We start from the raw sequence: 26,640 nt of genomic DNA, 5'->3' as shown, positions 1-26,640 counted from the left end.
GCGCCTTACCGTGGGTGGTGGGTCCGGGCCGGCCCCGGGCCGGGGGTTCCCGGTATTCCCGGGCGGAGCCGGGAAGCGCAGCCCCGGGGCCGTAACGGGCGCGGGCGGCCCGGGCGCGCTGTGCCCCGATCATTGGTCCAGCTCACGGCAGCCGCTGCTTTCAAATTCTGCTCGAGCTGCGGAAGGAAACAGGAAGCCCCAGAGCTCCTCGCCAGAGCCTCCCGCGCCCACCCCCGCCCACGGACTCGCCTCCCTCGCCAAACGCTGGGAATGGTGCTTTTCCCGCATCCGGCGGAAACCGGGAGCATCCCGACGCCGAGGTCCCGGCAGGGAGATGCTGGGGATGCTCTGGTTCGCGTTACTCGTCGTTTTTCATCTTATTCGTGGTGAAATGAATCGTCGCTTTCCAGCTTGCCCGGCCACAAGGCAGCATCACCCTCGGAATGCGGGATAAACCTCATGGATCCATCGGGACAGGAAGGGGATTTAGGACACCTCCAGGTTTCTCAGCTTTCCACCCCCAAATCCAGCACTTGGATTTTCGGCTCTTTGTCCAGCAGAGATAAAGCCGGAGGCTCATTCTGGGGCTGGGGGAAAGGCTTGAGGAGGCAAAAAAAGTATCTGTCCTTGGAAAAGTCGTGGGGAATTTAATTCCTCATCCCCGGAAGTGTTTGAGGCCGGCGTTGGATGGGGCTTTAAGGAAGATGTCCCTGCCCCTGGTCTTTAAGGTCCTTTCCAACCCAAACCATTCCAGGATGCCATGAAAGCCCAATGTCATTCCCTCTGCAAAATTAGCACTTCACGCTTCCCACTTCCTCAGGTTAGAAGGAACTTCCCTGAGCTGCACCCACCTCCTAGGGGAAGGAACATCCAGGATTGCCCCATGAGACCTCCTGGCTCCTCTGATTTCCCATCTGTTCATGAGTTGATTGAATTCACATAAGGAAGGTGCTTGTGGGGGAGGTGTGATAAATTACATTAATTAAACTGTTTTTATTAAATTAGAGAAGTTTCTGAACAGCTTAAAAAAAAAAAAAGGGATGAGGGTTGGAATTTGGCACAGGCTCTGCCTCCTTCAGGACACCTCAAGCAATTGGAAAACCTCAGTTAATACACAATAATTGTTTTTTTATAAGAATCAGATTTGTATAATTTTCCTGCTTTTGCTCTATTTTTAATCACTCTTGGTTGTCCTCCTCCCTCCCTTTGACCCTTTGCAAAATCCTCGAGGATTTGGGAAAAAACAGGGAGAAATCGGCACAAATCCCACAGAGCAGGATTAAATTTGGAACCACAATAATCAGAATCCAAGCCTTTGGCTCTGGCTGAGTAATCCCTCAACCTCTGGCTGCTTTTTATGGAGTAATTCCATGTGTTTGGTGACAGATTAAGGATCTGCTCTGCCTGGAACCAACAAGGAACGAGCCCTGCTCCAAATTCATATACATGGAGGAAGGGAACACAAAGTGTTTGAACCAGGAATTGTTTCCATTGTCTGGAAATAAGATCCACCACAAGCAAAGCAGTTATACAGCCAAGGAAAAGCACCATTCCCAGCCAAGGTCTTTCCCAAATTCCCCACAGAAACCACACATTTACAAACAAACCTTCGTTACAAAAGTAAATTTATTATGACCTCACTTTTATAGCTCTTTTTTTAAATTCCTCATAACAATTTATAAATAACTCCTGGTCGTGGTTGCCACAGCTGGGGCTGAGTCTGCTGTTTGGGAAGGTACAAAAAGAAGGAGATTTTTGGGAAGCTTGGTGGGACTACAGCACCATGGCCTGGGGATTCCCGAGGAGCAGCGGAGCCAGGCGCAGGAGCGCCCGCACGGGCACGTGCAGCCTCCTCAGCTTCAGCAGCAGCTCCGAGAAGTTCCTGCTCCCTGAAAACATCCAAAGCAAAGGAAAAAGGTGTAAAAACGAGGCCAAAATTGGAGGGGGAAGCTTCAGAGAGCTCTGGAGGTGTCATCCCACAGATCCGTTTGTTGTGTGCTGGTTGGAAAGGGAAGTTCTACAAGAGATCTCAAATCTCTTTGAAAGGAGATCCCAAATCCAGGAAGAAGGAGAACGCAGAGGAAAAGAACACCCAGCAGAGAGGTGTGTAACAGGTAACTGGAATCTTCCATGCCCAGACACAGGAATTTGTGGCCAACACAGGACTCCCGGGATAGGCCCCAAATTCCTCATGGATGTGGTGACATTGCTGCCCCAGCCGTAAGAAAGGAACAGAGCTCCCAAAATTAAGGTCCAGCTGCCTTTCTTTTCCCTCAGTAACCTCAGGACTGGTGTATTCCCAGGCTGCTGGAGAGCAAGGAAAGGGTGCCCAGTGAAAGGATCCAGGATTTCCCCAAATGCCAGTTCCAGACTCACCTTCCAAGCCTCCAGCTGCCAGCTGGGCGGGTGTGGGCACAGAGTGGTAAATCAGGAAGCAGGCCAGCATGCTCAGCTGGGATTCCTCTGGAGCCTGCCCGCTCAGGTAGGAATGCAGGGACACGTCCCCTCCAGCTGCAAGGCAGGAGGAATACCTTTGGTGACACTTGGGAAGCAGGATTCCCACTGATTGATCCCACTGAAGTCTCTGTTCCCCACAGAAGGTGGGCTGGGAGGCTGTTTTCCAACCTCCTTCCTTCTGCCATGGCCACCCTGCTGTGGTCACTTCGCTTTTGCCCCGGGAAAATTCTCCCTGTGCAAGATGAGGAAGGAATTTTCTCTGGGAAACATCACCTTCCCTATTAAAAATCCCACACCACTCCAGGCAAACACAATTCTCCAGGGAATGGTCCACAGCACACTGAAAATGCCCTCCCTTCCCTCATCAGTTTTCCACACTTTTGAGGCAAAAATCAGCCTGGATCAGCAAGACAAGAACTGGGTGAGCAACAGGGGATGGAATGAGATGGTCTTTAAGGTCCCTTCCAAGCCAAACCATTTCAGGATTCCAGCACTGGTTGGATTGAAATTCCTTCTGACCTTGAAGCCACTGATCCAAGGTGTTATCTATGGTGCACTTCATCACCGGCAGGAATTCCGAGTTCATGAAGAGCCCTCGCGTTGGATTCCTGCTCATCCTCTCCTGGTGGCTCCGGGAGCTGAAGAATTCCAGCACCAGCTTCATCTGCCACAGCTCGAAGGTCTCGGACATTTCCCGCCTTTCCAGCCTCCTCACGGCCTGGCAGCAGGAATCGGAGCAGGAATGAAACAAGTAAATGACTCCTCAACCCCTGCCCTCACTCCTCTGGAAAAGCACATGGAATGGCCACTATTTGCCCCCTAAAGTGGGAAAAAGTGTTGTTTCCAACAGGAACAGGAGTTTCCTACCTGGTCGATGGCGATGTACGTGGGCAGCATCTCCGGATTTTCCTGGGTCACGCACTCGTAAAGGATGGAGGAGAAAAGATCTAGGATTTCCTGTTTCTGAAGAAAGACAGGTGTCAGGCACAATTTATTCCAGGTTCCTGACTCTATTGAAGTTAATCCATGCAGTGGTATCACAGGAATTTGGGATAACTAATGATACCACTTGACTTCTTCCTTGGGATAATTAAACTGGGTTTTATGCCCTCCCATAAATGATTTTTAAAGAAATTCCATATCAAACACGTTCTGTGACTTCCCCTAAATGCTTCATGGTCTTCTGGATTTGTTAAATGCATTCCTCAAGAAATAGGACAAAAAAATCCCAATATCAAAACAACTGGAATCAGAGGATCATCCTTGTAGCACACAACATCCTGCAGGATATTCCCTGCTCCTGCTGGTTGCAGGGCTAAATTCTGCCCTGGAGTTTAAGGCAGGTTTTCCCTACTTTTTATCCATAGAATAAGTGTTGGTCCACATCACCACTTCCTACCTGGCCCATGTTCGTAGTCGGTTTGCAAAAATAATCAGCGAAGGAAAAGAGAGCGGGATCGGAAGTGAAAGCGGAAATCGCTTCTGGCTGAAAAAAAAAAAGGATTAAAACACATTCCTAAAATAAACTTTTTGAATTTGTGCACAAAGGTAGCAACAACTGATTTCCAAAGTGTCCAGAACACAAGGGAGAGAACTGGAACCCACACCAAAGACTGGAATCCATGGCTAAAGGTTGGAATCCATGGCTAAAGGTTGGACTCAACTGTCTAAAAGTTGGACTCAATACAAAGGCTGGTACTCAGCGATCTAAAATTTTGATTAAATGATCTAAAGGCTGGACTCAGTGATCTAAAGGTTGGATTCAATCTAGAAGTTGGACTCCATGATCTGAAGGCTGGACTCCATGATCTAAAATTTGGATTCAGTCATGTACAGGTTGGACTGCAGGACCCTGGAGGACCTTTCCACCCTAACAGATTGCCTGCTCAAGCACTTCATGGGCAGGAGAGGAACCCACACGTGTCTGTCCTGTGAAAGCCAGCAGAATTCCCTCCCTCAGCAGCATTCCTGGCAGGAAGCACCCTGGGAGCAGTACCTTGAAGGCCCGTGCCTCGGAGTTGCGGTGGGTGACGGTCTGTGCCAGGAGGCTGCGCCAGCCCATGGGATCCTCCTTGTAGGAGAGCTGCCCAGCCCGGAGCTTCACGTACAGGATGCCACCCTTGGAAAGGATCGACCTGGAGGGGCACAGTGGGGCCCATTTATGGCAACAGTTCAAAGGGAGGAAATTCAGGCTGGATATTGGGAAGGAATCCTTCCCTGTGAGGGTGGGGAGGCCCTGGCACAGGGTGTCCAGAGAAGCTGCGGTTGGCCCATCCCTGGAAGTGTCCGAGGCCAGGCTGGATGGGGCTTGGAGCAACCTAGGGCAGTAGAAGGTGTCCCTGCCCATGGCAGGGGTGGCACTGGGTGATCCTTAAATCCCTTCCAACCCAAAGCATGCTGTACTAATGGACTGAGCTTAATTTAATCCTTCCACTTGACAAGAGGGCAATCAATGACTGGAGTCATAATCTTGGAGGTCTTTTCCAACCTAAATGATTCTGGGATTGATCAATGGCAAGTAAATGCCCTAAAAGCACCCCATTACTGAGCAAAGACTGGGCTGGTTTCTCCCACCCTCACTGGGGAGTGCAAAGATGAGAATGATTTCCACTCCCCCCCACCCCAGATCCTGTGTTCCGGTAAAATCTCTGGTTCCCACAGCTGCCCGCCGCGTTTCGAGCGCGTCACGAGGGTGGGTGGCACTTTGTGACATGGGGTGACACAAGAAAAACCATTTCACAGGGCAGTTACAGTCCCCAACAGTCTGGGAAATGTGATATCACCACCAGTCAAAACCAAACCAAAACCATGAGTTGTAGCTGCTCTCTGGTGCCTCCATCTCACTGCCAGTCTCTGTGGGTTTTACTATCAGGTTTTCCCCGACCCTGTTTTTTTGCATGAATTATTCACCTCAATGGGTGAAACCCAACTCTGCAGTTTCTTTCTTCACCCCTGAAGCGCTGTCAGATGCACAACAGTGACTTGATGAAACCCAGGTTTCAACCCAGAGCTGTGGGAGGGTTTACAAAAACTATGAAATACGATTACTACGAGGTCATGATTCAGTTGAGCATTAAAAAACACTTACTGGAGATGAGTCGTTCCCTTGCTTAAATCTATTAATAATTCCCAGTACCGGGGGCCCTTCACTCTGATCTGTCAATAGAAACATTTTATTACTAAATATAACCAGAATCATTGAATTAAGAAGCTTCTACTTTTCTTTTTTTTCAGGGCTGTTTTATAGTGTTGGCCACACAGAAAATTCAGGAGGAGGTTTGTGTCTCCTACAGGAAATTCCCGCTGCAGCGGATCTTGGAAGATCTTGATCAAGACAGAAGACAGAGAATTGTCTTTGGAATCATAATGGGACAATGTCATCCAGAGTCAGGCTAAGGAATCAACACCCATCAGATTTCAACTCTCTAGATTTGTGGCACAAAATCCAGGTGATTTTCCATTAAAACAGAGATTTCCTCTACCTGCTTCAGTAAGTGGAGCTCTGGGAGAAGCGTGGGTGCCATCAGCTCCTCGGTGGCCTCCCCGTACCACTGCGTGCCCTGCAAAACGTCATGGGAGCCACAGGTTAGAAAAGCTCATTTCCCTGGGAAAAGGAAGGGAAAGGCATCTTGTGGGGAACAACTGCCCTGGCAGCAGGCAGGGCGTTCTGTTCCTAAGTAAACACAGGACTCATGCCAGGAAACATGGACTTCCCAAGTTGTATTGTCCATTAATGGATGGTCAACACCTAACACTGGGCAAGGCCAAAATGTGAAGGCTTGGGAAGCAAGCTGTAATGGGAACATGGAGAGCTCTTTGCCAGAATCACAGATGCACCTCTTCCCCCTAAAAATTCCAAGAACTCAATTCTGAGCATCTCCCTTCTCCCATATACAATAAATCCCACAGAAAGGACTCTTCCCTGAAGGACATCTGATGGAAGCACCAAGGAGAAACACCAAGTTGCTCAGCTCAGAATTAGGAGAAGGCTTGGAAAGCCACAAATGGTTCCAGCCACCTCTGAGCCTTTGGAAATCCTTCTGAAGAGGGAGAAGAACCTGGGTCAGTCAGGACACCCTTCCTTGCCTGTTTGAAGACTTCCTTTCTGCCCTCCAGGTGCCACCAAAGCACACCTGAGGTGGGAGTGGGTGGAGCCCAACCCTTCACTTATTCGTGCAGAATTCACCTCGTCTCCACCACAGCTGGAAACCAAACCCAAGACTGGAGGCCACTCCAATGAAAACTGGGATACATCTGAGTGTTTGGCCATCCCCCAGCTCCTCAGGGCCTCCCAGCCACATTACCTTGTAGGTGACCTCTATGAGGGCGTAGCAGGGGGTGTTGGTATCCACGTCCACGGGAGTGAGGAGCCTGGGCTCGGCTGCCAGCACGTACAGGTGACGCAGAGCCTGCAGGTGGTACCTGGGGTGGGAACCAGGAGCTCAGCATGGGCCAGGAATGATCCCAATTCCAGCTCCACACCCAATTCCAGCTCCACGTAGCCATGGTGTTGGTTAATTAACAGAACAGAGCTTAATGGAGTAGAATCAAAAGTAATTAAGGGTCATAAATGGACAGATCTTCTATGAAAATCTTTCCTGCTGAGCAGATTGGAGCAGCCACATCACAGGAGCACAGCAGAGATGGTGTTTCCTCACTGACCAAAGACCCTTACCACTGTCACTTACTTCTTCCATATTCTACTTTTTTTTTTTTAATGGAGAACCTCCAAAAATGGATTTTTGGTAAAAATCCATCATTTGTCTTTTGTAAGAAGATGGTTCAGCTGAAGGAAATGGGATCCCCATGAAAGCCTTACCGATTGTCCGTGCTGTGAACAGGGAAGTGAGGGTACAGAGCACAGAGAAGAGCAGCAATGGAGGAGTTGGAAGTGCTCAGGGAATATCTGCAAAAAAACCCCCAATATTGTCCCTTAGTTTTTCTTCTAAAAAACACAGGAGGCCAAAATATTTTGGTGGGATGAGGAAAGGAATTTCCAAAAGTGCACAAAGACAACAAGACTCTCTCTGCCAACAGAAGAGCCCTTTATGCATCTATATATTAAAAACAGGGAATGGATGAAGTGGAAATAAGGGTTGAGATCTGCCTTTGGAAAAGGCCCATTACCTTCCTCCTCCCAGGAAGAGGAGCCCCAAAGCCATGTGGTGAGCCAGGTGGAAGCCGTAGTTCATCTCTCCCCCCGTCTTCTTGTGCATGAAACGGCAAAGCTGGAGCACTTTGAGGTTCCCAGAGCCAGCCATCACCATGGCCAAGGCCAGGAGAAGGACACTCAGGCACGTTTCCAGGTTATAGTGACCTGTCTTCAAGCACAACAGAGAGGTTTCATCACAATTCCATTTCAGTGCACCAACAGCACATTCCGGGTGGGATGATCCACCACTTTCTACCCCGGAGCTTGAAAACCACATTCCCCAGAAGGAGGGAGAGCCAGCAAAGTCCTTCAATGATTCACAGCTCTGCCACATCCTAGAGATCATGTGTAATCCAGGAAATTAAAAGGGCTGGGTTTTTTCCCATTGAGGTTTTGCTGAGGGTCACAAAAAGCCATCTTTTTCTTGGAAAAACTTACTATGGACGCTGTCGGAGCCGACAAGCACTTCAGGAAATCCGTGGCGTATTTGTACTAGAAAGAAAAGGAATGCCCAGTGAATGTGGATCCAAAAGGTGAGTGACAGCTCCCTGGGAAGTGAATGGAATCAAATAACCCTCCTCTTACCAGGCACTGAAATGCTGCCAGATTTTCCGACCCGGCAAAACGAAATCCCAGGGATAAACACGCTCCAGCGATGATGTAGACGTGAGCTTGCCTAAGGAACAACACAAACTGGAAATTACTAAATGTTCCTCTTCTCCTCATCTGAATACACAGCACAAACCCCTTCATCCCTCAAAAATAAAAGGGAAGACTCATCCTTTACAGGATATCCAGTATAACAAAACTCTCCTTTACAGGACAGTAAAATTCCCTAGGAGGAGATTTTTGGGACGTTACTCACGCCAGCGTTTCCAAGCTCAGGTCTTCAGAGGAAGGCAGCTCTGTTGCATGAAGAGAGATAATGTTCTCTCTTATGATCTGTAAAAAGCAGGGAAGGAAAATAAATCCAAGGGAAAACTGATGACTCATTGAAACTTTGGCCATCAAGAGCTCCTAAGTGATACCAAACAGGTCTAAGGGAAGGAAAAGCTGTTTTTTCCCCCAACAGAGACCATCAGCATCCTGTAGTTTTCATTGAGCTCATTTGGTCTTAAAAATTCCATACAATATCTTGGAATATCACTGACTCCACTGTTGGGAAGTTATTCCTAATGCTCAACTCCATGCAACAGTTTGGGGCCTGGCAATGCAAGGAAAAGTTTAATCCTTTCCTTTCCCTGACATAATTTTGTGTCTGGAACAATCCCATCTCTCCTCAATCATCTCCTTTCCAGTCTCTAGTGCTCCTAAAATCCAGGGATCCCATGGAACAGTCACCTCTGTCATGTTAATGTTCATTTCCTTGTGCTCCTGACATGACTATGGAAATACCCACATGGAAAACAACCCATGTAAAATTGAGAAGCAAACACACCACACATAAATGAGCACCTACCTGAGGCACATTGCTGTTGACCCACTTGGAATTGGGCAGGATGTCATCCCACAAAATCAGGCATCGAGCCAGGGTCTGGAGAAAGGGAGAAAATTTATCTATGGAATTGGGAAAAGCTATAAAAATACACCTAAAAAATTAATGTAACATTCCCCATAAATTGTGTCTTTCACCTATTTCTCCCTAAATTCTGTCTCCATGACAAGGAAGCTGCCACACTACAAGGAGGAATTGTTGGAAGGGGTGAGTTTGGCTGGGAAACAAAGGATTCTGGGCAATGACATGTTGGGCTGGAATTCCTAAATATCATTTAAATAGACTGAGGAATGAACCCAAGGGAAATCTTACCCTCAACAAAAGGAATTCTGGTTTGACAAAGTCCAGCAGATACATGGTGTCCGGTGCTTTGAGCCAGTCAGCAATGGATCTGCAGGGCATGGCAGAAGAAAAGGGTTTCCAGGTCACATTCCAGCAATTCCAAACCTGAGCAGAGCCAACACTAGGGCAGTTTAACCCTGCAGGAATTCCCAGGTCAATACCTGTTGTTGGTCTTCAGGTAGATCATGGCAAGTGCAAGGGTGGCACCTGGACACGTCACATCCACGTTGATGGTGTCTCCTTCCTGGGAAAACACAGGGAACACTTTCCATAGGTTCACTTGGAGGGGGATGTTGCTCCCAAAGTCATGGAGACACCTCCCAGAATTCTAACTGAAATGAGCCAGCACTGGCACCACGTACCTTGATTTGGTAACTGGGAGATTTGTGCTTCTCCCTGTGCATTCCTGCCTGGAATCTCCTGTGTCCCCCCACCATGTACTGGTAGAGCTGCTCGGGAACGTTGAGGTCTGACATCCCAATCAGGTTACTGCCGTGCTAAGGAATGGAAAGAAGGAAAACATGCAAGTGCTTTCCTCTAGGAGAAAAACCCACAGCTGGGAGCCAAGGACAGAACAGCTCTTGGAATGCCATCCCAATGGATAATGAGTCTCCTAATTGTAGCTGACTTACCCCAAGGCACACCATTCCTAAGGCAAGCCCTGATGCCAGGGAATAGGACTCTCTGTCCGTGCAATATTCCATTTCTGGGCCGGGGGGACGCCCTGGAGAAACCAAACCAGCAAAATTCACCTTTGAAAATTCCAGCTTATTGCTTAATTCGTACTGAAAGGAGAAAAAATATATCTGTCCCTCCTTAGGGAAGTCCTCAATGGAATGACAAGGAGCTGGCAGCTCATCCATCCACTTCTAAATAGCAACTCCCTCCTAAATGTTATGGTTGGAGTTTAGAGCCATGGTGAAAATGCCAAGTTTAACTGAGGATACTTTAAAATCCTGAACCAATCCAAATGCTGTTGCTAAAAAAGGATTGCACATATCCAATTTCTAGAAACACAACAATTTCACCCTTAAAATTTACCCCAATCCCTGTTTAATAAACCACACAGTCTCCAAGTATAGTCCCATGTAAACATGGAGAAAAGCTGTTACAAATTAACTCAGAATAAGAGCACAAGTGAGATCACAAATCTGCTGTTCACATCAGCTCTTAAGGCCTAGTGGTTAAAAACCCTCAAAATTCCAAACAGGGGAATTTAGGACACCAAATTTCCAGGTGGAAGAAGTAGGAACAGTAATGATGCTGCCACATTTCTTTTCCTAAATCCAATGACTTTCCTTTTTATGCTGCACAGGCTCCCAAGAGGGACTGGAAAAATGGGAAGAAAATGTGGTGGGAAGGTGCCAAGGTTACAACTCCCAGCTCCCTGGGACTATCCCAGCGACTATCCCAGCCCCCATCCTGTTTTTCCAGCGTTGGCACTCACCTATCTCAGCCAGCAGCACCTCAGCAGTGTGCCTGTGGGCAGTGCCCTGGTAGACCAGGCCTATCCCGACCACAGCAGCCACCTGGACGTTGTGGGGCACATCCAGCTCCGTGGAGGTGGGCGGCAGCAGGGCGGGGATGTGGATGCTCAGCAGGCGGGTGATGGCCATGTCCATGGTGCCCAGCTTGGCAGCAGAGACGCCGAGCAGGAGCCCGATACTCGTCATCTCGTGGCCCTGGGCATGGGGACAAGGAGCAGTGAGGCACATTCCCAGTGAGGAATGGGAGAACCCCTGTCCCAGTATTCCAGTGGCCTATCCCAGTGAGCCGTGCACAGGGTGGAAAGTTCTGGTGGTAACACTGCTGGAAATCTTTGAACAGAATTGGAGGTTCCTCATTCTGTGGAACCCCAGAATATTTAGGATTGGAAGGGACCTCTGGAGATTATCCCGTCCATCCTCCCTGCTCACTCAGAGCAGGTGACACAGGAATGCATCCAGGTGGGTTTGGAATGGAGTTTATTCAGAGGCTCCATGCTCTCCCTGGACAGCCAGCTCTCCACCACCTCCTTGGAAAGAAGTCCTTCCTCCCACTGAGAAAGGATCCTTCCAACCCAAACCATGCACCACGACCTTAACAAAGCAACTCAGACATTCTCCCACACCAGGAAACTCCCGATGCAGCCGTTCAAAGAAACCTTCCTTCCTTGTCTTGCCTAAAGAATTCAACCCCACCGGGATCTGGCTCTTGGATGTGCCACAAGTCCTCACCTTTGTCAGGTAGTCGTGGATGTTGAGGGTGGCCAGCTTGGTGAGGTGCCCGTTGAGGCCCAGGGCCATGAGGAACCCCGCGTACTCGTTGGCCAGCTCGGCGATTTTGGGCTTGTTGTAGACGATCCAGGCGGAGTCGATCTGGGAAGCGGGAGCGATCTTCAGGCCGGCGGCCACCCCGTTGTGGAAGCTGGCCCAGCAGGCCATGTTGGGGGGGACATCGATGTTCCCGCTGTTCAGATCCACAGTGGTGTTCCTCGGAGGAGCACGGCCTGCCGTGGGAGAGGGGGGAACAGCGGTCAGCAAAAGCCAAGCTCTCCATCCAGTGCCAAGTGAGGGAACGGTTCTGATCCAAGAATGTTCAGGAATGTCAGGACAGCCCTTTGCAGGATCTCCAGTATGTTGACCCCAGCACTGTTTAGGCCATTTTTCCACTTCTCTCTCCTTCTGTACCTAATAAAAGGTTTCAGTGTTTGCCAACACTGGCCCTGACCATTCCAGAAGGATCTTCCACCATTCTAGGTGGCAGATTCAAAGCCCAAAGGAGCTGCTTCCTCACAAAACCCACACTTGAGCCGTGAAATTCTTGGTGGAGAAGATGCTATAAAAATTAATGGGATAACAGCTGGAAGAAAGCCCATCCAGCTCTGGGATGGACTGGGAAGGAGCCCCTGACCAACGTACCAGTGAGGTTCAGCTTAGGGATGGGCAGCTGCTCCGTTGGCACAGGATGGTAGGAGAACAGGGTGAACATTCCTCGTCCAACTGGGAGCGCCATGGTTCGCTGGCACAGCTGCAGCAACCTGGTGGGGAGGTGAATCCAAAATCAAATCCCAAATATAAACAACCTACAAAAAACAGGCACTGGACAGAACCATTTTTCCCTTATTGTTACTCCTTCCTTTTCCTTGTGAACCAAATCTTTGGTCCTTACAAGGTTCATCTCCAAGATACCTTTTAGCTGCTGGAACCTGGCACTATTTTTCCCTTAAAGCTGGTTCAATAAATCTATTCCATGGACACTTCCCAGCCGTGCTGGAAGCGAGGTGAAAGGAGAAAGCCAAGTAAAGGTGGTTGCTCTGTGGGATCCTGCTATGAGTGGTGGTAACACCGAGTAATAACGCACGTACAGAGGTGATAAGGTGCTTCCAAGAATGCCGACCACAATTCTCTATGATTTAGTCTGGAAACACTTTCTAAACTCGTTAGATTACTCAGCTCCCTAGGTCAGACTCAGAACATGTTGCATGGTAATGGTGTTCTCAGGTTTGCTTTTTAATTTGGTTTTTAAAGAAGAGGTTTTTAACCCCCCTCAAAAGTGAATAAAGCAGGACAGGGTTAATCGAGGGCACTGGACACAGGTTTCAAAGAAACGGGATGGGACAGTGAATGTGCTTTCTGTGGAATTCCAAGGTCCCCTGTCTCAAGACCAGCCTATCACAAAGGGTTCTCCAGCTTTAGGCAGGGTATAGATGGTTTGGTCTCTACAGAGTAGGTCCTGCTTATATTTCACTTTTTTTTGGGCAGAAGAAAGTGCTACAAAATCCCTTCAACCCCAACTGACCTCAATGTGCTGTCTGTCCTTCCCAAGAGCCCCCTACTCCAACACAGCAGATCCACAGAACTCCAAAGACTTGGATTATGATTTTTTTTTTAAATTAGATTCCAAGCCTCCAAAAATATCCCCACAACCTTTCAGCAGAACGAAATACTGGGAAATAGAAACAGCTGGAAATGGAGAAATTTCCGAGGCCACACTGGATGGGGCCTGGAGCAACCTGGGATAGTGCAAGGTGACCATGGCCATGGCAGAGCTTGGAATGAGATCCTTTAAGGTCCTTCCAAAGCCAAGCCAAGCCAAGCCATGCTTCCAGGACTCCTTACCTGTTTTCCTTCTCCTCGATGTACTCGTGGTCACTGGCCTCTGGCATCTGCACCACGTTGACGCGGACGGGCCGGGCGCTCTGGAGCAGCCTCCTCACCTCCTGCACCCTCAGGTCCTCACTCCAGATCAGGGACATCACCTCCTCGTTCATGTCGTTCATGCCGTCCTCATCCTCCTCCGACTCGGCTGCCGACGGAATGTCCGAGGACAGCACCGTGCCCACGGACTGCAAAAGGGAGAAGACAATTCCAGGGGGGGAACACTGCCAGGAAGGCACCACAGCCTGAGCTCACCCAGCACAATGATGGGTCTGTACACAGAAGGGACGGACACACTGATGGAGGCTCACAGCATTCCTATGCTCCTTACAAGAATTTAAAGGCCTGGAGGATTTCCAAGATGGAAATCAAGTACTTTTGCACAACCAAATGGGATAAATAACTAAAGAGAAGAGGATATGACACCTCAAATGCATTGAGGAGGTGATGCGTGATGAAGTTCTTGTCCTTTCAAAATCTTTCCTTGTTTTGGAGCAGTTGTAGGAAAGGGTTTTCCTTTCCCTGCCTACTCCATCAGCCCAGTTTGTGATCATCCCAGTTTGTGATCAGTCCAACAGTCCAGAGCTGCTGTTATGCAGATTCTGCTCCAAACCCTGTGGTTTTTTTTAAAGTGTTGATGTTTTCACACATCAATTTGGATTCCCTCCACAACATCTTGGAAAAGCAAACTACCCATTAAAACAAACAGCCTGCAGAGCAGAAAATCCCAAAATCCTTCACTATCATAAAACTTGGGATTCATCACAGCACCAGAGTGGTTTTGGAGCTTCCACACATGACCAGAAAAGCACCAAAGCTTAGGAGCACTCTTGGAAAACCCTTTTCCTATGCAAGATTTAAGAAATGCTTTTCTAAAACTCTGCTCTCCCGTTTGCTCACATCATACAAGTGATGAGAGGACCCAAAGGGAACAGATCTTCCTGTGGTTCTCTGGGAACATGTGGCCTCAGGAAGGCAAGTAAATGAAGAGCTGATGAATGAAACTCAATTTCTTCTGGTAAATCCACACTCAATCTCAACACACAACTGCACCACCCAGAGCAGCAGCGTCCGTTCTGAAACAGGAAACTCCACCCTGCCCTCCTGAGAAATGACAAACAATTTGGGGTTTGAAGCTCACTTTGGCCTTTTAAGGTCACATCAATTCGAGGCATTGTTATAAAGTCAGTGATAAAATCAAATTTATCATCATTTTTGATGATTCATGAGGGTTTCGGTTGGGCACAGCTTCCACCAGCAGCAACAAAAAGGATTTTTCGTGTGGTGGCAGGTGGGGTTTGACCTAGAGTTAATTAACCTTTCTGCCAAATTAATTACAGTTTTGATATGCCATTAGTCATAAAGCCTTTGCTGTAGAAAACTGGAATAACTTTAATATCCCTTCCAAAGCTGAGACAGCAAAAAAGGATCTTGACCAAGATGGACTTGAGATTTCAATTCCAATTCCTGACTTTGGAAAAGGCTCCAATCTTCTGCCATGAAGGGATTTTATGCCAGCCTTAAGAAGATTTTTGGTTTTCAACAAAGGACATTTCAGTGAGATGCATTCCTTGGGATGCTGGTGATAGCCACCATCAGAAGCAAATGCTGAAGAGAAAACCACACTTTTTAAAATCATTTTACCTCAGGATACAAGTAACTAAAACCTTTTTTGGGAAAAAAAAAGAGAAATGTGGCAAGTGTATTTCCAAATCTAGCTCTTCTAGTGGAAAGGAGGTTGCAAGCCATGCCAAGACAATGAACCTCTGACAAATACCCACTTCCTTCTCCTTCTGCCACGGCTTGATGGCAGAGCCTCTGGAAAAAGCACCAAAGAATGGGAGGAGGAGGAGGAATCCAACAGCTCTGGAGATAAAACTTTTGTCTAAATTTAAAAATGTGATTTATCTTGAGTTTTCTCAGCTATCCATGATTATCCATCCCTGCTGGATGCTGCTTTTCACACCAAAACCCCTGTACGTGTAAATCCTCCCTTTTGTCGTCCTCAGTTTGGGAATTAAGCTGGAAATTCCTGAGCTGCTTGCTCTGCCCAAACCCTGGGATTGGTAGATCCCTTTGTGGCCATACTCACGGATTTTCCCTTCTGCAGGCTCCCTTCCCAGGCCTGCTTGGACAAATCCTGGCGGCCGATGAGGAGGCAAACGGCTTCCGGCCAGTCCGAGGCCGGCTGCTCCCGGCACTGGTAGATGGCATCTCGGATTGGAAGGGCCACGCCAAAGGGAAGAGATTCCAGATCCCTCAAGGTGAAACCTTAAAATTAAGGAGGGGAAGAAAAGCCCAAATAAGTGTTATCAATCCCAGACAAAGAGTGCTTCCTGTTATCCAAGTACATGGTTATTTGGGAATGTTGTTGCTCCGCTCTTACCAACACTGGTCATCCAAAGGACCAATTTTTCAGCCAGGCTGGAAACAGAAGTGCTGGATTTGAAACTGCACCTGGAAAATTAAGGAGAAGTCAATAAAAGCTCATCCAGAAGTCAGCAGGAAGTCACAAACTCAATAAAACACCACCAAAAAAGTTTCCGTACCGATTGTCATCCTGCTCCATCTGCTGCTTCCGTTGGCCTAGGAAAGACAAGGCTGTGTTAATTCCATGTTTTCCAAGCTTGAGACACTCCCAGGATGGAGTCAAAGCATCCTTACCTGATGTGATCTTGTACAAATAATGGGAGGCTTCATTCAGCACAGCACTCTCATCCCCAAGGATGTACAGAGCCACACTCTGAGGAGAAGAGACACCAAAAAAAGTCATTTTGGGCTGATATTCCTTTGCTTCCCAGAAAAACAAGCAGGAAGGAACTGGAATACAACCTCAGAAGTGGGGCAGGTGTATTGTGGGGAAAAAGAGATGAAAACAACTGAACAACAACAAACTCTGAAGCTTTAAATTTTGGGGAAAAAAATCCACCCTGAAACAATGCACTGAATTTTCCTTCATTGCTCCAGAGACAAAAGATAAATATCTTCCCAACAAAAATATGTTCCCAGTTATCCTTCTCGTGTTTCCCACATTCCATTTCTCCTGCAGGACACACACATTTTCCACTTGGTCTCCTCCACATCTTGGATATTTTGTGAAGGTTCCAAGTGAAAAGCTGTGGGATCCAGCCAGCAAAATCCAAGGGATCAGTCCCTATATTTTGAAAACTCTGGGAAAAATCACATCCAGGCAAAATGATTTTGTGGGCTTTATGAAGATCTTTCAACTCTGAGCTCTGCAAGGGCAGATCAAGCAGAGAGAGGAGGAAAATAGATCCTGGCTTTTTCTCCCTGATTTTCTCCTTAGGCACCTCAGGCTTGACACCTCTGCTCCCAGTTGGAAGGGTTTTCCCATCAATGAGTAAGGAAGTGATGCTGACCAGGAGATACCATCAGCACTCACAGGACTAAACATTGATGTTGAGGCATGCCCAAGGAGAAAAATGGGGAATTCTCATTCCCAAAATACAGATAATCCCAAGTTCAATTATTACTTTGCACAAACCACAGAAAAACACAGAAGTGGTGAAGCTGCTCAGCTCCAATACATCCAGTAAACAAATCCCTCTGTTATTTCACCCTTCTTTAGGGATGTTTCACTCCCAGGAAATTCAGCAGCTGGAGCAAACCCTGCCCTGAGGGCAGCGCTGACAGAACAGAGCACATTCCCTGTATTCCTGTCCCCCAGTACTCACCAGTACCACCAGTTTGCTCCTTTCACAGATCCCTGGTAAGTAGGGATAAGGCTGCACTCCCTCTCCCTTCAGGCAGGAACTCAGCCACTGGAAGATACTTGGAGGCTCAGCAGAAAAAAAGGAGGGATGGAGCATGAAACCTGTTTGGACTTCAGATGAACAGTAAAGACCATGAGCTCAGGGAAAAGGCACAAGAATTCCTCACCATCCCCAATTCCTCCAGCATTTCCTTCAACAAGACAAATCCAGCATTTCCACACAAAATGTTACAGATCCCTCCTGTCAGATGGGATTTTATGACAGGAATGAAAACTCAAGACATCTATTTAAAGAAGAAAAATTATCTCAAAGGAATAAGCAGGGAATAATCATCCAGAATGAGGGTAATATTAAAAACAAAGGGAATATCCAAGTATCATGGACTAGCCAAAGGCTTAAACTCACCCTGGTCAATTATGCAGGTCTGCCTGGAGGTTTTGACAAGGGCTGGGTAGTCCCTGTAGTAATAATCCATGTAAGCTTCCAGTTTCAAATCCCTGGAATGAGAGAGAGGGGAGTCACAGACTGGGAAAAAAGCATTCCAACCTCCTGGATGCCACCTTTGGGCAGCTGCTGCCACTGGGGGAGAATTTGGAGCCATGGAACGAATAGGAAAGGTTTTAAATATTCCTTTCCTTCAAATACAGGACAAGTTTGCTCCAATTTAGGCAATCCCACCAAAAGGAACGATTTTCCAGTGGGAATACCTGGCCAGCTGAACCAGGAGAACCACGAGGGAGCGGAGTCCTTCTCCCATCAGACTGTTCAGTTTGAGCTCCTCGTAGATGAGGTGGAGAACAAAGAAAATGGCAGGAATGTGGGAGAAAAGGAGGGTGGAGGAATCCAAACTGAGGCTCTGGGAAAAGTCATCCCTGGAAGCTGAAACTTCCAGAGGGTCCAGGCGCAGAGCTTTGGCAATGGGATGAGACTCGAAATTCCTGTGGTAGTCAGAGCTCAGGAGATATTCCCAGTCCTAGAGCAAAGAAACAGGAAAGAAAGACAGAGTATCCATGGTGAACATAATTTCCAGAGAGATAATTCCAAAGCACTGTTATACAGGAATTTTTTCCCTAAAAACCAATCCAAATACAACAGAGGGAACCATTTCTCACCTCATCTGACCCAGTTTCTGATGGCCTTGCCTTCTTTGGAGCAATGACCGGAGAGAGTGATCCTTCAAAATCGAGCTGCAACAAGTTAAAGAAAAAGAAATAAAAATAAAAGAAATAAATAGAAAAAGAAAAAATTAAATAAAGAGGTTTCTTTGTGATTTCTTAGGAACCAAGGTTTCTTGTGATTTCTTTGGAACCAAGGTTTCCTAGGTGAATCACAACATCTGAACTCAAGCCATGTAGGACATGATGTGGCTTGAGGGACTTCTGGATGTGCTAAACAAACCTCAGAAATCCAAAATCCTCTTTAAAGAACAACAATCTGAGTTGTGACCTGTGTTTAAACTCAGAATTGATTTAATATGGGTGAGATTAACCAAATTTAATATAGCAGTGTTACATGTTGAGGTGGATTCAAATCTTCATCATTTATTTTCATAACAAGCACCTTGTAAATGTATCTCATGATAAAGACAGAGTAAAACAGGCCTGAAAATTAGAAGTGAAGAATGGATTTGCTCACATTCCGTGTCCAGCAGAGCCTCTCAGTGTTGTAACCCATCATGTTCATGAGACAGGTGACAAATAAATTCCACTCTGAGTGGTAGCTGGGCCCTCCTGGGGCGTTGTAGGCGTTGTACCACTTCACCAACATCTGCACAGCTGTTTCCTTGGGCAGGATGGCTTTCACCCCCTGCAGGCATCTTTTCACTGTTGGAAAAGAAGGAAATCATCCATCAGCTCTGGCTTCCTAGGATTTGCTTCATCAGTGGTGGAAACCTCCATAGGTTCCTCTTGCTGGACCTGCTTTTAACTCTAAATAAACCCACAAAACTCCAACAGCTCTTTCTTGAGTTGAGCACAAATCCTCAGATTTGGAACAAAAATAAGGAAAAATACTCCTTTTTTTGCTTATTACTGAAACCAGCCATGTCTGAACTGGTATTTCAGCCCTTCCCCAAGCCAAGCAAAAGCCACCTAAAGCTTTGGAACCCTACCTAATTCCGAGGTGGCGATTTCAGGAATACTGATCCGAACCATGGTGTTATTGCTGAGCTCCTGGAAAATCCAACAAAAGTGGAAATAAATCAGGAAATGCATCAAGAGCAGGGAGAGTCGTTTTCTATCAACTCAGAACTCCTTAGTGGGTGAAGATATTCCCAAATCCTGGCTTTCGCTACATTATGATGTGGAATTCGGGCGCCAGCACTGCGAAACACTGGAAATCTTGGAATTATCTTGAAATAATCTTTGTTACCAAAAGTGCTGCCCCAAATGACAGGGAAATACCTACTAAAGTGACTCTGTTGTGGACGGGATCCCTCAGAGCTTGGATGAAAGTCCCAAGCTGCTGGAAAGTGCAGTCCTCAACGTACGGGGAGTCGTGGAGCTTGGAAGAATCCCTTAATTCCGGAACTGGTGACAAAAGCACGCTCTGGAAAGTGGGAAAAATGAGCCCATTTTAGAGTTCAAATTGAAGTGGAATTCAGAATTAAAGGGGATCTGAGCAAAGAACAGCTATAATTGTTGGGTTTGAAGCACTAACAAGAATCTTGGAAATGACTATAAATCTTTCCAATGCCTGCCTTGGAAGTTTTATGGCTAACAGAAATAAATAAACAGGGCAGCAGCACAGAAATCTTCTTTTAAACATTTTATTCAGAGGATTTACAAAACAAGAAGGAAAGATTCAACTCTAAAAGTCACCTTAGAAGATAAAAAAACACTGATCATTACAACAAAAAGAATATTTCCTTATTTGTTACCTCTTCCAGGGGCCCCAGGTGCTTGTTCAAAGGCTTGGATGGAGTACTGACACTATCCAAGGGAGTGCTTGGCCGAGGCATTGGGTTGGACATTGTCAGGGATGGAGCAGGAAGCCCAGGAATAAAAACCTTTCCCACCTTTTTGGTGGAAACAAAAAGTTAAGTTTTTCTCTAAAAATAACCCCCACAAAAATTATTTAATTGTCCCATTAATGCTATGGATGTTTCAGAACTCCCTTTCCAGCACTGCACATAAATTAGGGATTGAAAAGGTGTCGCTTACCCGAACCACTCCGGAATAAAGTACCAGATTCCCACTGCCTTCCAGAACCAGCAGTGTGTCAATTCCCTGGAATAATGAAGCAGCACATTCAGCTCCTTGTGTTTAATTAAGGAGGCACCAGTTGCACGACAAGGACATTCCACAGGTAACAATACCTCCACTGGAGCCGCATCCTTTGCTGGAATATTGGTGACAGATCCAAAGATCAGCTGGGATTTATCATTGCTCTCTTGGAATTTTAAACACCTAGGGATTAGGGAGAACAGGAAACATAAAAGGTTTGTCCTGGGTGTTGTTACAGAAAGAAAACACAGACTTCCAACAGTGCAGTGAATTTTTTGTGGGTTTTGTGGTTCCTTCCTCCTCTTCCCTGCTTTGCCCAAAATAAATCAATTTATTTTTAATTTGCTAGTTAATTAAAATCCCTGATGTCCTTCCAGCTGGGAATTTCTGGAGTGCTTCTCCTGGTTCATGTGTCCCCAAGGAATGCTCACCTCAGCTGGAGCTGGGATTCCACTAAAAAGCACAGGAATTTCTGCCCACAAAGGTCAGTGGAAATGAACACTTTGGATGCCTGGGAATTCTTCTCTCTGGAAAAGAGACACAAGAACCAGGTTAGAACCTGCTTTGCTTTGGAGACTCCATGAAACCATTCAGAAAGCCTGGAATAACACACCAGGAAAAAGTGGTCTGAGTGCTCAGTTCTCTGCAAGGGAGCCAGGCACTTAGGGAGCACCATTTCCCAAAAAAAAATCAGGAGTGCAAGTCCATGAAGACTCCAAGATGGCTCCACTTGCAGAAAAACCACTCAAATAAGCTGTGATTTCACTTTAATTCCTGCTTCCCCACTCTCATCCCAAGAAAACCAGCTCACCTCATGCTTGGAATTGTTTCTGTCCACAGGTGGTCGATGCAGAGCTCAGGAACGATTGGCTCCGTCTCCGGCACGAGGAAGGAGTCGTTGGAAATGGAATTTGGGGAATGGGTAACACTGGGTCTCCTTGGGGACTGGGCACTGCTGGAAAAGTTGAACCTCTGCACTCCAGAGAAGGAATGGACTCCCAAGGCTGGGGAATGGGAACGGCTGCAGGCAGAGACAGGATATGGATGAGAAAGGGATCGCCAAAATCCTGGAAAAATCAGATATTGATGCAGCCAAAAAGTCTGGATCTTCAAAATTGGGATAGAATCAGACACACTGGATATGGCCAAAAAGTGGATTCTCAAAATCAGGGAGAATTCCTAGGGAGCTCATCCACTGACTTTAAAACCCAACCAAAGCCTAAACCAGGAACTAGCTCACTGTTGATTTCCTTTCGTTTTCTAGCACAGGAAAACAATTTCCTAATTATTTTCCAGGCATCTCTGTCCAAATCCAACAGATGAAATTTCAAAAGGATTTCAGATGGTCTATTCCATCAAAAATCCCTCCCAACTCCTTCCCTCTAATTTCTTTAGAGAAGCCAGCCTGAAAAACTCCTGGGACTCAAACATCCTGCAGACATTCCTTGATCCATGACAGAGCAACCTCCTTGGCTCTGGTACAGGCACTACCCTCCTGTACTATTGGGATAATGCCACAGGAAGGGAATTCCAAGGGAAATTTCAGGTGCTGCAACACAAGAGGCACCTGAGCCTTGGATGGAAAGACAGAGAGCAAAATGTGTCCATGCTATTCCATGGGTCCCATCCTTTGGGATTTGCTGTGGGTGCTCACCTCAAAGCAGCCATGTTGGAGATGGTTGGAGAGCGGGACTGCAGGTTGGGAGAGGAGCTGGATCTGCTCTGGCTGTGGATGGACGAGTAGTTCTGGAAAGGGGAGCCCCCAGGGGAGTCTCCTTTGGAGAGGCTCCGGAGATGAGTGGTCAGGGAGCTGCTGGTGGCCATGTGCTGGGGGGTGCCCCCCTGCTCGGGGAATTTCAGCACCAGGCTCTGCTCCTGGGAAGAAAACCAATGGCATGTGGGCAAGGACAGCCAGGGAGAGGCTTTTCCAACAGCTTTTCCCATCAGTTACATGTTATGAATTCATGCTCAGCCTACTGAGTTAATCCCATCAACCCTGCTCTCCCACTCCCACAGGAATTGCTCCAATGGTTTTCACAAAATCACAGGATTTGATTTGGTTGGAAAAGACCTTCATGCCCAGCCAGTTCCACCCTCTGCCACGGGAATACCCTCCCCTATCCCAAGCACTGTCCAACCTGGAACATTTCCAGGAATGGAGCAGCCAGAGATTCTCTGGGAAACTCTGCCAGGGCCTCACAACCCTCATTGTCAAAGTTTTCATGGCACTAAGTTACATTCCACTTTTCTTAAGCTTCTGGTCCAATGTATGGAATAATATATTAATAACATAATCCACGACCTTCACCACCCCATGATCCCCCTGCTCCAGGCAAATCCATGGGAAAAAACTTCCCAAAAACCAAAAGAACCAGCCCCACCACACATCCTACTCTTATAAATGAAACAAATCCCAGATCCCAGGCATTCCTAACACACATCAGGGCCCGGAAATGCACACAGCTATTTTCCAGGGATCTTTATTCCCCAGGGAATGTGTACCTCTGGCTTGACTCTCCTGAGGGCCCAGACTGTGTGTAAGCTCTGCACAGTGTCGTAGGTCATCACAATGGAAGGGTCAGCGCTGAGGAACACGATCCTCAGCGTGTGGTCAGCCACGTACTGCACCCGGGACGATCCAAACACTCCTGGAAAACAGGGATGCATTCCAAAGGATCAGCCCCACAGCAATACCATGAGCATTTCCCACACTCTCTTCCTTCCACAACCTGGGCTTCCCCCCTGAGCAGTTTCCCAATTCATGCAGCCACTCTAACTGCACCCTTGGAAGTGACTCTTCCCCAAGTTTTTGATACAGGGACACACTGGGATTTGCTGCCACCCCGAGGGACTCCAGCAACATCCAATGTACCTCCAGACTTCCAGACCAGAGGGGTGATCTCATCCAAGGGGTGCAGCATGCTGAACATCGTCGGCAAAGGCTCCCTAGGGAAAAGCCAGACAAATCAGAGCCTGGAATGTGACAGCAGGGACACAGATTCCATCTCCAAAAGTTTGTTGGACTGACTGAGTAGACTCAACTTTTCAGGACCTCTATTCCTAATCCCAGCTCTTCCAATGACTAGAGAATCCCAGGGGAAAAGCCAAAAAAGTGGATAAAAGCTGCTCATCAGTGCATTGTCCAACTAGTTCCTTTGGGATCCAAAGAGGGTTTCCACAGGGGCTGGGACCCTCACCCAACAGGGAATGGGATCCCCACCCAGCAGGGAATAGTATCCTCACCAAAGAGAAAATGGGATCCTGCAGCTGAGAGAAAATGTCTTGATGACAATCCCTCAGTGACTCTCCCAGCTGTCCATGACAGCCTGGAATCAATTCCTGGGACAAACCTTAATGGAATCAGGCTGGTGCTTCCCAGATCCTATTCCCAAGACCAGCACTCTCAAATAGTTTTTAACACTCAGCTTTGAGTGTGCTCACTCAGAGTCACTGGGATGGGATAAAAAGACTGGAAGAAGCACATCAATAAATCCCAGAATAGTTTGGGTAGGAAGGGATCTTAAAATGATCCCATTCCACCCCCTGCCATGGGCAGGGACACTTCCACTATCCCAGGTTGCTCCAAGCCCCATCCAAGCTGTCCTTGAACACTTCCAGGGAGGGGACAACCACAACTTCCTCCTTTTCCACCCAATTTTACCTTTTCCTATCAGAAAGACACAGATCTTTCACCACTGCCCTCCAACTCCTCCATTCCTTATTAGATTATCCAACAGGAAACCACCCAAATTCCTCATCCCATACCTGGGTGGACTTGGAGGCACCTCATGGGAAGAACCGCTGCGCTCAAATAACAAACCATATTTGGTTGGCCAGACATTTGCAACCTATAAAAAAAAATGGAATTATGGTGGGATAAAAAATCAACCATGTGCTGCATTGATGATTTTTGAGGGTTTTATAGGATAAAAAGATCTTCAGGCTTTTTATGAAGAGCAGGGAAACGTAAATGTGGACAAAAATGTGGACAAAAAGCACGGCAGAAGTTACCTGGAAAGGCAGAGCAGCAATGTAATCCTTCCCCTCCATGCTGTGCACGTTTATGCAGGAATTCTGCAAAATGCAGATACATTTCTCCACTATTTCCTCGCTGCCTGACACTGGGAAGGAAGGAACAAAACAATTACATGGTGAAGTTTCACTCTGTTTCAGACATCCCTTATACATAAAAAGTAAATTCTGACATTTCAAGTTGGGGTGAATGAGCTCTTGGAGTGTGTCCAGAGAAGGGAATGGAGCTGGGAAGGGGCTGGAAAACAAGAACTGTCTGGGAAAGCTCAGCCTGGAGAAAGGAAGGCTCAGGGGAGACCTTCTGGCTCTGCACAATTTCCCAGACTGGAGGGTGCAGCCAGGTGGGAGTCAGGCTCTGCTTCCTGGGAACAAGGGACAGGATGAACCAGCCCCAAGTTGCACCAGGGGAGATCCAGGGTGGATTTTGGGAAAATCTCTTCCCCTAAAGAGTGTCCAGCCCTGACACAGGCACTGGGCTATAAAAGCCACGTGGATGTGGCACTTGGGGATGTGGTTTTGTGGTAGCCTTGGCAACAGCTGGACTCAGCAGCCTCCGAGGGCTTTCCCAACCTAAACAATTCCATGATTCCAAGCCAAGGGAGCTGAGCTCTGAGCATTTGCCCAGCAGCACAAGGAGCAGGACACTCACCATCAGCTTTTTCCGACTTTTCCTGGGGGATAGTGAAGTCACACCACAAGGCCTGAAACCCAACACAGCATCATTAACTCTCCAGAACGAGCTGCTCCCACACAACATCACCTTTCCAGGTTCCCTGTCTGGAAGGGGTCTGTGTGCTCCCTCAGTGCCCCTCTCCCACATTTCTGTACCTGCAGGACGGGGCTGTCGACGGTGAATGCCTTGTACACGGCGGAGGCTTGGCTTCTGCTGCCCTTGCTCCAGATGACCACGTTGCTGGCCACGTACAGCTCCTCGTCGTAGTCCACCTCCTCCCCAACATCACTGATGCCTTTCCTCAGCTGCCAGCTTTCCTGGAAAACAGAGGTTTGTCAAGGGGAAGCCACAAGAGCCATGGGTGTGATGAGTTTGGCCAGTTACGAGGTGCTGGCACAGAGAAGTTGTGGCTGCTCCATCCCTGGGAGTGTCCCAGGCCAGGACAGACAGGGCTTGGAGCACCCTGGGGTAGTGGAAGGTGTCCCTGATCACGGCAGGGGGTGAAATGAGATGATCCATAAGATCCCTTCCAACCCAAAAATCCCTGCTGTTCCACGGTAAAGGACAATCAGGATCCATTGATCAGATTTATTTTGATGGAAGCCAGGGAGGAATGGGTAAGGGAGATCCTTTGTAGAGTTCTGAGATTTAGAGCGAACCCCCTCGCCCCCCAAACTCCTTCTCAGAGAGGAGCTGGGATATGGATGGATCCAACCTTAGGCTCGATCTCCATCAGAGCTGGGGGTGTTCACCTGGAGAAGAGAAGCCTCCAAGGAGACCTTAAAACCCCTTCCAGCGCCCAAAGGGGCTCCAAGAGAGCTGGAGCGGGACTTGGACACGAGTCTGGATTGACAGGACAAGGGGAACTGGCTTCCTGCTGCCAGAGAGCGGGATTAGATGGGGCACTGGGAAGGAATTCTCCCCTGGGAGGGTGGCGAGGCCCTGGCACAGTCTGCCCCATCCCTGCAAGTCCAGGCCAGGCTGGAGGAGGCTCGGCGCAACCTGGGCTGCTGGAAGCTGTCCGGCGGCGGGCGGGAACCGGATGGGCTCGAAGTTCCCTTCCCTCCCAACCCCCGGCTCAGGAAGGCTCGTACCCGGTGCCGGTCGTGGATGGTGACCTCTCGGAGGGAGCCCACGAGCCCCGCGGCGCCGTCGGAGGAGCAGAGCTCCGGCGCGGGCTGCAGCCGCCGCAGCTGCAGGCTCAGGGCGCTCGGGTGCCGCCGGCTCTGCTCGCGGCCCCGCGGCGCGAACTCCTGCAGGTCGCCGGCCGCAATCATCGTCGCCCTCTCGTCACAGTGGTCCGACATGGGGCCCCGATATCCACATTATTTCCGGGACGCTCCGGCGGCTCCCGCGGGCACCGGGACGCGCGGGGAGCGGCACCGGCGGCCC

At 48.1% G+C, this 26,640-nt stretch overlaps 1 protein-coding gene across 1 annotated transcript; it reads right to left on the bottom strand.

The window, feature by feature from the left end:
- Positions 1-1,639: 1,639 nt before the first annotated feature.
- Positions 1,640-26,640, bottom strand: ANAPC1 (anaphase promoting complex subunit 1). The gene is made up of 47 exons (XM_084202388.1): positions 26,343-26,640; positions 25,404-25,565; positions 25,225-25,276; positions 24,555-24,664; positions 24,309-24,391; positions 23,416-23,489; positions 23,046-23,191; positions 22,198-22,418; positions 21,355-21,564; positions 20,975-21,070; positions 20,636-20,726; positions 20,481-20,546; positions 20,198-20,335; positions 19,726-19,866; positions 19,430-19,490; positions 18,955-19,142; positions 18,432-18,506; positions 18,027-18,292; positions 17,725-17,816; positions 17,281-17,429; positions 16,250-16,328; positions 16,135-16,171; positions 15,972-16,042; positions 15,678-15,856; positions 13,547-13,773; positions 12,347-12,465; positions 11,663-11,934; positions 10,894-11,128; positions 10,079-10,170; positions 9,809-9,943; positions 9,608-9,690; positions 9,417-9,495; positions 9,069-9,143; positions 8,475-8,551; positions 8,195-8,285; positions 8,048-8,101; positions 7,585-7,778; positions 7,277-7,363; positions 6,762-6,879; positions 5,940-6,017; positions 5,546-5,613; positions 4,454-4,592; positions 3,857-3,943; positions 3,325-3,420; positions 2,977-3,175; positions 2,377-2,511; positions 1,640-1,889 (listed from the first exon to the last, which is right to left on the bottom strand). The coding sequence occupies exons 1-47, from the start codon at positions 26,553-26,555 to the stop codon at positions 1,774-1,776; spliced, it is 5,856 nt and encodes a 1,951-aa protein (XP_084058514.1). The 5' UTR covers positions 26,556-26,640; the 3' UTR covers positions 1,640-1,773.

Source organism: Fringilla coelebs, assembly GCF_963513975.1.
Source record: "Fringilla coelebs genome assembly, chromosome: 3".
NCBI lineage: Eukaryota > Metazoa > Chordata > Aves > Passeriformes > Fringillidae > Fringilla > Fringilla coelebs.
This window is presented reverse-complemented; position numbering and strand designations above follow the sequence as displayed.